This window comes from Biomphalaria glabrata, chromosome 15 (assembly GCF_947242115.1).
Source record: "Biomphalaria glabrata chromosome 15, xgBioGlab47.1, whole genome shotgun sequence".
Classification (NCBI taxonomy): Eukaryota; Metazoa; Mollusca; class Gastropoda; family Planorbidae; genus Biomphalaria; species Biomphalaria glabrata.
Window position 1 is genome coordinate 7,661,265 of NC_074725.1, and position 13,360 is coordinate 7,674,624.

The 13,360-nt window shown below is 37.2% G+C and overlaps 1 protein-coding gene across 2 annotated transcripts; it reads left to right on the top strand.

The window, feature by feature from the left end:
* Nucleotides 1-903: 903 nt before the first annotated feature.
* Nucleotides 904-10,527, top strand: LOC106057178 (probable transcription-associated protein 1). Of its 2 annotated transcripts, none has more exons than XM_056012298.1 (3): nt 904-1,171; nt 6,580-7,028; nt 9,805-10,527. In XM_056012298.1, the coding sequence occupies exons 2-3, from the start codon at nt 6,600-6,602 to the stop codon at nt 10,279-10,281; spliced, it is 906 nt and encodes a 301-aa protein (XP_055868273.1). In that variant the 5' UTR covers nt 904-1,171; nt 6,580-6,599; the 3' UTR covers nt 10,282-10,527. The 2 variants fall into 2 exon arrangements, with proteins under 2 accessions (XP_055868273.1, XP_013069728.2); XM_013214274.2 differs by lacking the exon at nt 904-1,171 and adding an exon at nt 4,502-4,884.
* The last annotated feature ends 2,833 nt before the right edge of the window (nt 10,528-13,360 follow it).

The window sequence follows — 13,360 nt, forward strand, 5'->3', positions numbered from 1 at the left end:
TTTGGTATCGAACAAGAGAAAGAAATCGTAGGCTTCTTAACAAATGTGGTGGTATAAGTTGAATTAGTCCACCTGAGGAGGCTTGGGCAACTTTACAATGTATTTAAAAAGCGATCGAGCTAGGGAAATAAATTGTACTTGACTGATGTGGAGGTAAAAGTTGAATTAGTCCTTTTTATACCTTGCAGAGAGAAATAGGCCGCGCTTTAAAGTTTGAAACTAACAATAGATACGTATAAAACCTTCTGATTTCATAAGCACTGCAAGCTGCCTAAGGGTCGCCGGCTCCTGATTTTTCTTCAGGGTTGATTCCCGAAACCTTTCCCATGATTGGGTATAAATGCAAGGCAGCAGAGGCTTGAATTCTGAGTTTTCCTTCTCCTAGATGGGTAGTCAGCAAAAACTAACTAGCCCCTCCTGTCCGAAGCTTGCTGATTTGGGCGCCAGTTACTCGCCTTTGCTCCTTCTTCTGTTAGTGAAAACAGTTTCAATATTTAAGCCAGAGGTGAAGGCCAGAAGTTTGTCAGAGGCTATTTGAGACGCATGCCATTAGGAAGCATTGTATAGGTAGAGGAGTGCTTATATCCATTACCACTTCCGGCAATGACAACCTTGCAGAACCGCCTGTAATATATGTAGATATGTAGATCTAGATATTATTTGAAATGCTATAAAAGTCCAATATGCGTTTTCAAAAATGTCAAAAAACTTTAAGATAGTCATTACTTTTTTTTGTTGACAATATTAAATTTACAAAAGGGTAACGAAATGAATAATCTACTTCCTTTTCTTTTTCCAAATATTTGAAATATTTGTTAATAGTGGCTTTTTGTTTGGATGACTCCCATTGATCTCTGTTGTGAATGACTCCTCAATATTTTAATTTGTGAGAACGACCAGTTGGTAATGTGTAAATAGAGGGCAAGTAGTTCCGTAACTGTAAATGTTCACGATTCCGAAAGTGGAAATAATTAATTTCCGAGTGTACCTAGAGGTAACGGTGATAATCAATGTCAAGAATGTGGGAATAAAAGAGTCGCCACTTGAAAATATAGGTGTTAAAAGTAGTTTAATCTCAGAAACAGACTGAACGATAAGATTAAGCTCTGACCGATTGACAGGAAGATCAATAGTAAACACTGGCATTTGTGGAACTGGATTCACTTTAAATGTAGGCCTATATATTTATATATGTTTTTATACGAAATGATGGTATGTGGTGGTCTTGTTTGATAATCTAGTCATGGGTGTTATATTAGGAAATATTGATAACGCATCGAAAGAACTTAGTACATCAGCAATAACAAGACCTATATAGATATCATTTATTATTATATGTATGATAAAAGATATATGATATAAGATATATGGTATAAAGAGCTGGAGAGAAAATGCATCCTTGCCGCACTCTTGCGCAGGGGGGGACTGGTTATCAAAATCGGCCGGGGCATTACCATATAGCCCGGCCCACAAATAGCTTAATTCTCTTCAAAATATATATAATTTGATAATGCATCTGAAACTGGATGTATGCTTGCATAGAATTACGTAATGTATTTTATTGACACATGTATGCAGTCGGGGAACCGAACGTGAGACTGAAAAGTTGTGCTTTTATAGTGAATTAGATTTTGTTATAAATTTAGTCTAGTATATTTATTTTATCTTTTATCATCATTGATTTTGTCTACATTATAATAAAAGTTATATTTAGTAAATTTCACAAGGAAGTTATTCGAGTTATTTGAAGTTTTATTAGTTAAAAATATACTACTCCTACACTAGTTTAGTTTGGTGTTACAAGTCAACGACCGTCAACACCACACATCTTTATAATCGGACGTTAAGGCATAAACTTTTATTGACAAGTCTAGCCCCGACTCGAATGCCAATTATCCTAATGTTTACAACTTATAATGCAAATAGCTCTCTCTATGTCAGTGATTCCCAAAATGGTCTATAAAGACCCCCAGGGGTCTACCAACACTTTCAGGGGGTCTACTAGACATAAAAGTTTGGGAACCACTGCTCTATGTGAACAATAAAATCAACCCCATGTTGATGGTTTCTTTCGTCGCCACTTTACCAGATCTTGTGACCTTTTTCTATTGTAGTTTCTCCACATCCTTCCCATCTGAGAAGCCGAGAATGTCATACTGGTATCTTTGAAGTTCTTGTGTGAGTTCCTTTGGTTTGACACATGAATTCGCACATTCCATGTTCCAATAACAGTGCACATGTTCAATGTTTTAAGGTGAGGCTCAGTTGCATACTTTTCACTTCCAAAACCCAGCGACACATCAGCAGCAAATGCATTCGTTGTTAATCCGGGTCTCGACCTATCCGGCTTGGTTTTCGATGGTTTTGTATTTGTCATAACATATCATTGGGTCTAATCGGCTATATGATGGCGCCCATTTCCTCCCCAAAACCAATTTTGTTCTTGGGGTTTTCTCCCGAAGATGGAAAGCAGTACATGACAAAAGAGCCCCAAATGGCTCATTCCTGGTGCTGGTTTTTGGTCCGCCCATTTCCCCTGTACCTACCATATTTGGTGGGCATTTCCCTTTCCGCCCTCTGGGTAGCCGCTTGGTGGACGAACCACACCTTCACACGAGTGGACTGACTCCTAAACTCTATCAATGAATGTAGGTAAATAGTTTCATTATGGTTCAACAAAAAGAACAAATCAATAGGAAATATATATTTCAGGGCAGAGTAGGTTACACCATGTGTTGACTCCACCGGGTGACTCCCATCCTAGTGACGTCACTGGTAGACACCACTGACCATTAAAGTAGTTTCAATATAGGCGTAAAATGTGTATATTTTGGACGTCCATGTGGATTCACCTTACAGACGATACAAGTGGCTGACCCTCCGTTCAACAGAGAACGGCTTCATTAAATCTCCAATATTATCATTACGAGATGGTGACGTTGTCGCCATCAATCAAACGTGCGGTGAGCCTGTTGCCTTTCTGTCACTATAAATGTCACAACTAAAGAATAATAACCAACAATACAGAGTACAGCTATAATTAATGTCAACTGCTATTAGCAAATTTTGTTTTGCTGTTGTTGTCTGTAAGGTCATATCCTCTCTAAAACAACAGATAGAAAGCTAGATATACTCAAATACAAGTTTAAAAAAAAAAACAAGGTTACAAAAACAGTTTGTGTGGAAACGCAAACTCAAAAAGTGTTCCACCCAGGCAGGTAAAAAGGCAGGTTTCAATATTTTCAGAAAGAATATCAAAATGAAATTCTATCAAAGGCAAATGACATATCTCTTGTGTTGCCCCAACGGTCCAGCAGTGTATGTGGAGTTTGATGTGAACCTGGCCTAACTTATGTCATATAATGATTATCTAATTGTTCTGTAAAGGGTCAATCTCTTATTGAAAGCCTCTAGAAATAAAAAAAAAACATTTTCGTAAAAAAAAAAAAAACATCCCCCCTTCCTTTAGTTCGAATATTGATACCGGTCTGTATGCTCTGCAGTTCAAGTGATAATATAAAAAAAAAACTACTTATTAATTGTTGTTTTAAATTATGTTCCACTTATATGCATACTAAATACATTTTTATCTTTAAAAATAAAAGTAAGCATTTGTTTTTTAAATGTAGTAGTTAGTATGACAGAACTTACTTAACTTAGCAATACAAAAGTAAAAAAAAGTGTTTTTTTTTTACAAAAAAATCTAAAATCGTTTGCATAAATGTGTTAAAAATGGGGTACAGTGTCATCTCCCTTACCAAGTAGCCTCCCGTGTTTGTTACTATTAATAGTGAATAGTTGTCAAAATGGTATATTTGTATGAAAAAAAAATGCATAGGCCTAGTTGATTTTTAAAATTAAATTTTTCGCTTTCAGAAAGAAAAAAGTAGCCGTTGCATCATGTCATATTTGCATTATCTTTTCTAGTTTATGATCTAAACGGGACGGACGGACAGACAGATCACTCAAAACACTACTTTAAGACCCTTTCTGAAACAAATCTACAAAGCCACCTCAATATAATACTTTTGTGTGTGTGTGTGAAGAATAACGGATATAGTGTGCAGAATTTAAAAAAAAAATAATTAAAAACTGGTCATTACTAATTTGATTGCTACTTGGTCATATGGTATACGCTTCAGATCGCTATGACGGCCCACCAGATATGTTAAGTACCGGGTAGGCAACACTAGCCATAGCTTAGGGTCTCACTTGCTGGGGGAGGGGGCCCAATAAGTGTTCCAGGGATATTTTCAATGTTTTAAAAGAAAGAGTAAAGGAAAAATTGCCATATGTCTAAAGCCGACCCTGTAAATGCCTTCCTGATATAATTAGGCCTATATACAACCTTCCACGGAACCCCCTGTTATTGTAAACACAATTATTTATATGCCCCTCCCCCCCCTCCCCGTGATTAAAAAAGGTTCAAGTGATGAATGGATGGTCATAGCCTGGAGGCTAGTCTATAATAGTATTCATATTTTATTACGCACATTAGTTTTAGCGATTGCAGCCTATATAAACATGTGCTTGCATGGGGCCTGAATTTATATGGAATAATAACTCTTGTTTTAAAATGTTATGGAATATTGGAGGTTGAAAAGAACTGTTTTTAAAGCTTTAATTGTAATAAGCTTTAAAATTCGCGAACAATGGAAACGTATTTTCTTTTTCAAATGACTTTTGTTATTTTAATTAGTGTTAGTGATTTTCTAAGTTACTCAGTGCAAGCCACGAAATACAGGAGACAACAAAATATGCCGCAAACTGTAGACAGTCTGCGAGTTCAGATTCAGAATGTCGAACGTACTTTATTAGAATGCAGACGACATATTGAGCTTTTAACAGGACAAACGCAAAACAAAGCGACCAACACCCAATCTGGTGAGTTATGGTTTCTAATTTAAATGTCCATACCATTGATTTGAAAAGATATTGATCTTCAGGTTTCTAAAAGCCTTGATTGTGAACACATTAGAAAATTATATTTCAGATTATCTCCCCATTATGTTATTAAATCAGTGTTTCTCAAACCTTTACTAGTGACACCCCCTCCTAGACGAAACAAGTTACGGTTGAACCCCCTCCCCTTTGCCAACCTAGTTAATTTTTTTATATTTTTGTACAAGAGGAGGAGCGCTGTAATCCAAGCGTCTTCCTGCTTTCTGGGCTTCAGAAGCTCATTTTCTGGCTTTTCATTTTTCTCTTAGTAAGAAGACCGCCGGTAAAAAAAAAACTGGAATTAAGAAAATGTGGCACGGGCCGATAGTGAAATGTAAGAGACGTGGGAGACAGTTTTGATGGACTTTTGGTAACGAGGTACGACAGTTCGCCTGTTCGACCGGAAGTCTTATTTTTTACGGCTCAGGCAAAATATAGATCTGTCAGCATAACGATGGTACGTCACACCGTTCTGATCTAAATAAGAAATATTGAAATGTCTTCGTCCTAAGAACGTTTTGAATCTGTTTACTAACTTTTTTTTGCGCTCAACGGAGGATGGGATAACATATGTGTGCTCTTAAGTTGTTTAAAGATCAACTCAGGCGCCATTTTGCCCTCATGGGCATAGAGGAAAGAAGCTGCAGCAGTTGACCTCTGAAAAAGACAGCTGTAACAAAGGTCGCGGGACACACATTTAATAACGAAAGAACAGCCCTTATCAAACACAAGCGCTTTAGATGAAAAGAAAACTTAAATATACCCATAGTGGACAACGGCTTTGTTTGTATTAGATGCAACAGAATATGCAGGTCGCAACTAGGTTCACTTAGTCGTGTGACACTCCGCACTTATCCTTTATCTTAATCGAAGACATTGCTTCACGTAACTAGTCTCATCTAAAAGATCTTTTGAAAAGTCTAAACTCAAACTATGTGTGATTATGCCTATTTAAGGTCAAAACTTTTCATGCAGTTTAACGGAATACCTTACACAAAATTGCTCCCCCCTAAAAAATAAATTTTAAAATGTCCATTAACATTTGTGAAAACCCCTTTAACTAATTTTTCTTTTATTTTGTCTGTTTAGTAAAAAATGTGTACACGTTATTTCTCCCACACCCATACTCGGACCAAACTGAAACGCCGCACAATTAATCATTGACATAGACAAGACATGAAACAATTAATAAGTAGCCTAACCAATTAGACAATTAATTAGTGGTAATTCATTATTTTGTTTAATAGCAACAAGGGAAACTAATACTTCAGTATTCACAGATATGGCTAAATTTGTTAGGTTTAGACCACTTAAAAATTATTAACACTATTTCTCCCTCACGCATTCTCCGATCAAGTTGATGCCTTCAAAAATTATTTATTGTACCTGACAAAAAATAATAACCAAAAAATACTCAATTAGTCATTAATTATTGGTTTTGTTGGATATTGAATAAGGGAAATAACTTGTACATTATTGGTAGATATAGTTTTAATGACGGAGTTCTTTCCCTTTAGATAAGTTTTGTCCTTTTTTTTTTTAAAAGCATTTCTTATATTTTGCTTGGTCTATTATTATGATAGATATAAATCGTACCATTTTCTTCAGTTGTGATGTCAAGTCTTTTATTTTTCTAAGGATACGGAAACTGGGGATGGATGGGTTTCATTAACGATCGACGAAAACGTTCACTCAGAGCTCGACGCTATTACTACAATTACTACAACTACAATTACTGGAACAACTATCAGAACCAATTGCAGAATACATTGAACACGCGGACACAAGAGTACAACCAATGCACGACCCGCCTGCAATCCATCCGCGCACAGCAGGAAGAGCTGAAAAATAAACAGCAGTTGGCAGCTAGCCTGCTGAAAGAGATTGAGGCTGACACGACAGAGCTGAAGAGGTGCGTGGCTCTGGGTGGCAGGACGAACGTGGACATACCAACCATAGACAGGTACATTGCTGGCGGAGGAATCGTTCAGCAGGCGGTCCAGCAAACTGCTGCCCCAAGAACGCAAGCACCAGCCCGAGCCCCCATTTGGTGGTGGTACTATGATGATAGGCGCAGATCAGTTGTGGTAGGTAGTTTGATTTGATTTTTTGGCTCATCGCACATTTTAAGATAATTTAGGCCATGTCGTGAGCGTTTTTTTAAAGGCTTATTTTCTTCTACTTTGTAGCCCCTGGGTCCGGGGTTCAAATCCTGGTGAAGACTGGGATTTTTAATTTCAGGATCTTCAGGCGCCTTTGAGTCTACCCAGCTCTAATGTGTACCTGACATTTGTTGACATCGGTTGGTCGTTGTGCTGGTCACTTGACACCCTCGTTAACCGTAGGCCACAGAAACAGATGACCTTTACATCATCTGCCCTATAGACCACAAGGTCTGAAAGGGGAACTTTTTTTTTATGTATTAGTAAAAGTCTTTTGTAATTATTGTTATATATACTCCCCTCTTCCCAAATGAATTTCACTCAGATTCTAGCAGTCAGTCATATTTTCCTGATAAAACTTAGTACTTTCTCGGGATCTACGTTATCGGTGTTTTGGGGTTATTTGTGTTGAAATATTTCCTTTTAGTAGGCCTATCCAGGTAGCTGAGGCTACCAAGGAGGTTACAGTTACAATTATTACACAGTATGAGTGGGGACCCCTCTCTTGTTAGTATAAATCTAAGGAGTGTGTAATGTATGCAGGGCCAAATTTAAGTATGTGCAGTCCCCGGGGCAGGATTTTTGTGATGGCCCCAACACTTTTTAGAAAGCATTAATAAAGATCCACTTATGAATAATATAATACTTATATCTAAAAGCATGCTAAATTTTAGAAGAGAGAATCATTTTCCTTTTTTTTTTTAAAGAATATTAAATATGTATATTTTAGTTTTAAAAACGTGTAGGCCTATATATATTTTTTAATTTGTGGAAGGTAAGGCCCTTGGTAGATGCACTGCCGTAAATCCAAAGCTTTAACGGCTTTGTCGTGACATCTTCTTATCTTATATAAGATTTGACGTTTGACGATTAGGCTTCATTTCACTTGTTAGGCTGTTAGATTTTGTACAGATTTCTGTTGTGTCAAGATCTAATAATTTTTTTCCCCTTTTGACCTCCTTGTCACGTGGTAAAAATACAAATCAATAAGTAGTAACCTAACTGGCAATCGAATTTATGTCTATGATTAGGCCGACCAGCAAAAAAAAATAATTAGGCCTAATTAATTAATCAAAGTTAACGCCGAGGCTGAAGATTCAAAATAAAATGAATTTATTCTTAAATATTTTTACCGAATTCAAAACTTTGAAACTTGTAGACTGCTGGACAAGAGGAAAACATTTGGTTCTATAGGCCTACTAGATTTACAGGCTATATTGCGCTCAACCTGTGTCTGGGTCAAAATAAAGTTCTGCAAAGTTAACTAGTAGCAACGTGTACTTCATCAAATCGGCAGTTACATTTAATGGCTTCCATATTTTTCTTAATAAACAAGCTTTTATTATTGTTTGTAACTTTTTTTTTTTGCAGAGTGTTTAATAGGCTATTTATGTTTTATTTCTTACTTTATGTAAATCTGCAACTGTCTAAAACAGTGTTTCCCAAAGTATGTTCCTCGGAACACTAATTAGGTTCCGCGAGGCTTGAATATGTGTTCCTTGAACTATAGGAACAATTAACTCGTAGGCCTACTCATGAATTAGTACTAAGTATTTGCATGGAATGGACCTCATTCATCAATCGTAAACAAACAACATTTAGCCACGTGATTCTCTATCTCTTCTGTACAAATTACGATCTAATTTTTAATACACAATGGCTATCACGTGATATTTTTTTGTTGTTTTATCAATATTATCATGTGACTAAATGTTGTTTGTTTACGATTGGTGAATGAGGTCCATTGATTTTATTAGCTCTTCATTCTGTAAAGAAAACAAAAAGCTATAACACTATTATAAACTTTGAATTGACTGTAATTTGAAACAAAGATCAACATGGATCAACTATTAAATGATTTCTAGTTAAGTTTGTCTGATGAGAATTTTAATATTTCAAAACAAAACTGATATTATTTATTTACTTCTGTTTACTTCTGTTTTCTACAACCTGTTTGTGTGGAGCAGGAGTTTATCTTATATAATACAGACGTTACTTCAAAAAAGAAGATGATTACGTCTTACGCGTCATGCATTTAGTCATGCATATTAACCAATGAGTTTTGTTTAGTTCTTGCAACAAAGTCAAATAGTAGATCTAGAAACAAGCGGCTTGATGCCCCAGCAGATAGTAGAATTAAATTATTCTCTTCGAGAACACACTACCATCAAAGTTATTAAACCTTAGTTTTTCTAACGCTTGCGTCTCTATATGTTATAATAGTTTTACACTTGAAAATAATAATATTAATAGGCCTAAATATATAAATTTAGAATACGGTTTAATTCTTCTTATTTTTTTATTTAACCTTTACCTTTACCTATCCCTTAGTCTGTTGGACCGTTGGGGCACCAAGCAGGATTTGTCGACTGTCTTTCTCCATTTCTCTCTGTCTTTTGCATTGTTTAAAACTTCTATCAATGGTAGGCCCGTCTTTTATGTTGTCCTCCCATCGCTTTCTCTGTCTGCCTCTTTTTCTTTTTATTTAAACAACTGGTAAATAATCCGAACTAAAAAAAACAAGCGAAGGGTTCGTTCAATTCTCCGATAATAGGAAGTGTCTCGTTAAAGAAAACGTTTGGGAAACACTGGACTCTAAAAGAAACATCTGTGAGTTTGTGTGTAACCTAATGTGTGTGTAACAACTGACTTGAACTGACTGGCTGTTTCATGTTTATACTATTGTTGTAATTTTTTTCAGCCATCAAATTTTGACTGGTCTCAAATTCTGGCTCAGAGACAACAATGGAAATCTTTTGTAAGGGAGGCAGTTGTCGGCTGCTGGACAAGTATTGGACGTTTGCCTGACGGGAGCCTTCCCAGCACTACCACTGTCAAAACCACAACAACTACGTCAGCACCGCCAATTGTCCCACCACCACCGCCACCCCCTCCTCCTCCACCACCCCCTCCTAAAACAACCACAAAGGCGACCACCACGGCCACCACACCGCCCCCCACCACAACTACCACCACAACTACAACCACAACGACCACACCGCCCCCCACCACAACTACAACCACAACTACCACCACACCGCCCCCCACCACAACTACCACGGCTAGACCGACCACCACCATTAGCTACAACACCACAACGGTAGTATACACGACTTTCACCACAGGGCCAGGATTGACCACGACGTCTGCGCCATTGTACGTCAGCACCCCGTGCTAGCCCCCCCCCCCCCCCCCCCCCCGTATCATGATGGGAACAGATGGTACAAAGGCAGCGCCTTGCGGTAGTCACTAAGCGCTGGCGGAGAAGAGAAAAACAAACAACCTGTGCGTGTATGGGGAGGGTTGGAGTTTGCGCGTGTCTGTGTGTGTGGAGGGGTGTCCTTCATTATTTATCTATAAAGCGTTTTTGTTGATGTGTCAATCAGTTGGTTTAATTAATAAAGTATTTCCATAACACCAAATAGTTAGACTTCAGAACTTTGTTCTGTTCTGATACGAGATTGAAGAATGCAGTTAAAATGTGAGCATCCTCTGGCTAGGTAAAATAGTGTTCTGTCCCCTCTTCCACCATAGCAAGCAACAGTCCTAGTATATAATACTAAGCCTAGAGAATAGTTGTCATGCCTAAGTAACATATTGTTCAGCATAACCGGGAGAAATTAAAACGCTGGTGGTAAATACCAAGTTTTTTTTTTATAGCATATCGTACATCACAGAAATAAATTAAGGCATACAGTCGTTGGTTTAAGAAAAAAAAAAAGGCGAGGAGGTCGGAAACGAAAAATATATGCACACAATTTTTGAGACATAATTATCTTAGAGAAAAATATTGACAATATGTCTGTCCTTTAATGCTACACATTGAATATTCCCTCTCTCTGTGTGTTCTTGATTAACAACCAACTAACCTATATAATTGCAATGTCTTCGATTGACCGAGATTGGGTGTCGGAGAAATAACTTTGCAAACTTTTTACCAGACAGACAGAGTGAGTTGATATAAGTTTTGTAAAAATGTCCGTAATTCCATTCTTTAAATTAACTGGTTTGAACTGCGTAGAAAGTTGACATTCACTTTCATGAAAAAAAAGTTTTGTTTGTAAAATGTTTGACACGTTTCGGATGTTCCTTCAGATTTTGAAGATAATTACACCCTAGCACAATCCTCTAGCAGGACGACGGGTGATGGCGGTGGACAGGGCTCGAACCCAGGACCATTGAATGATTGTCCAGAGCGCATAACACACAGCCAGGCAACCATAGTGTTTGTATATTTAAGGCTAAAAGAAACCTGTTGCACACGTTGAGGGTTAGAACTTATTCCATCTCGTGAGAAAAATAAAATGTCTCTTTTTTAGTGAATCGGTGAAAAACATTTTCCAGACAAAATATTATCTAAAGAAAATGAGCATGGAATTCCATACAAATGGAAAAGCAAAATCTAATAAAATATTCAGAAAGACACACAGATAAAGGCACATTCCTCGTTCCATGTGCTAGGACAAATTTGTTCCCTAGTGCTATTAGAGCCAGCCAGGAAAACCAATGACTTGGTTAACATGCATGACTAGATGCATGACGCGAAGGACGTAATCATCATCTTTTTTTTTTAAAGTAACGTATGTATTTTATAAGATAAGATAAGAAATGTTTGCGCGAAGGATTAACTACTGCAATAAGTCGCTTCGTCTGCGAATTATGATATTTTATATAGCTCAGTGATTATACAGCCTATGATTAATTGACAGATTTCATCAAATACATTGTAAACCTAAACCTACTTTTTTCAAAATAAACCTTTTATTTTGTGTCCTATGTAAGGTTTTATCACTTTAGTCGTGCAGGTAACTCTATAGGCCTATACGTTCATTTTTCAATATAGATAGATAGACAATATAGACAATGGACCCTTAGGTAGGAATAGATTCACTGCTGTTGTTTGTTTTATTAGTAAATTAGGCTACTTTGAAAATAAATTGTGACAACTATGAAACTGTCAAAGTTTCTGAGGCCAAGAAGAAGGTTGAATATCCATTCACGGACGTTCTTTCATAAGAGAAAATAGTTACGTACACCGTGCATCTATGAGTTAATCTAGTCATGCATTAATGTTCATTCGAGATTCTAGACTCTGATAAGTCGTTGGTTTTCCTGGCTGATTCAGGCATAAATAAAAGCTACCTCTCTGAATTAAACAAAAACACCAAGGTTTTATATATAAGGAGAGAGAGAGTCTCCCTTGAGTTTTATGCTTATGATTTCATGCAATATGGCAGCTGCCAGGAATGCAGTGTTTTAAACTACTTTTCGTTACTTGTTCACTAAATGTGTTGTTGAATCTATGATCAAGCTATTAACAAGTTCATTAGAGACTAGACTGATAAATCATTGGTGTTCCTGGCTGAGTCAGGCATAAATAAAAGCTACCTCTCGTTAGTGTTCCTGGCTGAGTCAGGCATAAATAAAAGCTACCTCTCGTTGGTATTGCTGACTGAGTCAGGCATAAATAAAAGCTACCTCTCGTTGGTGTTCCTGGCTGAGTCAGGCATAAATAAAAGCTACCTTTCGTTGGTGTTCCTGGCTGTCAGGCATAAATAAAAGCTACCTCTCGTTGGTGTTCCTGGCTGAGTCAGGCATAAATAAAAGCTACCTCTCGTTGGTGTTCCTGGCTGAGTCAGGCATAAATAAAAGCTATCTCTCTGAATTAAAAAAAAAAAAAAAAAATTGTAGTGAACCAGCGAGTCATGTTGCACACTGATGGACGATGTAAAGATCTTCCAGTCTTTGTACCACTTCACATAAAGAATAAAAGAAAATGTATTTCTAATAAAGCCTCCTCTGGAGGCAAACTGAGTCACAGAAACCATTGGTAAGCGCACATTCTAAAAAGTACAATTGACTAGATTAGGGTTAGAACCAATAATTTGATCCTAAAAGGGGTGTGGTGGCTTAGTGGTAAACCATGGAGTCCCGGGTTCGAATCTTAGTAAGGACTGCTACTTTTAATTTCGTGATTCTTAGGGCGCCCCTGAATCCACCCAACTCTAATGTGTACCTGAAATTATTTGGGGAAAGTATAGTTGTTGGTTATTGCGCTGGCCACATGACACCCTCGTTAACTGTCTGCCACAGTAACAGTTGACCGTTACATCATCTTCCCTATAGATCGCATAGTATGAAAGGGGAAACTTTACTTAAAAATAATTTCACATCACTGAGTTCTTGTGCACTAGTTGCTCCTGTTTATACACTAACTTGTATTACAATAGGTGTCATCAAGGTTATTATCTTTACAT

What these genes read in the sequence shown, in the direction of transcription:
- LOC106057178 (XM_013214274.2), top strand. Translation starts at nt 4,653, where the DNA reads ATGGAAACGTATTTTCTTTTTCAAATGACTTTTGTTATTTTAATTAGT. An exon ending in AGCGACCAACACCCAATCTG is followed by an intron (nt 4,885 to 6,579) that starts GTGAGTTATGGT and finishes TATTTTTCTAAG; the next exon opens with GATACGGAAACTGGGGATGG. An exon ending in ATAGGCGCAGATCAGTTGTG is followed by an intron (nt 7,029 to 9,804) that starts GTAGGTAGTTTG and finishes AATTTTTTTCAG; the next exon opens with CCATCAAATTTTGACTGGTC.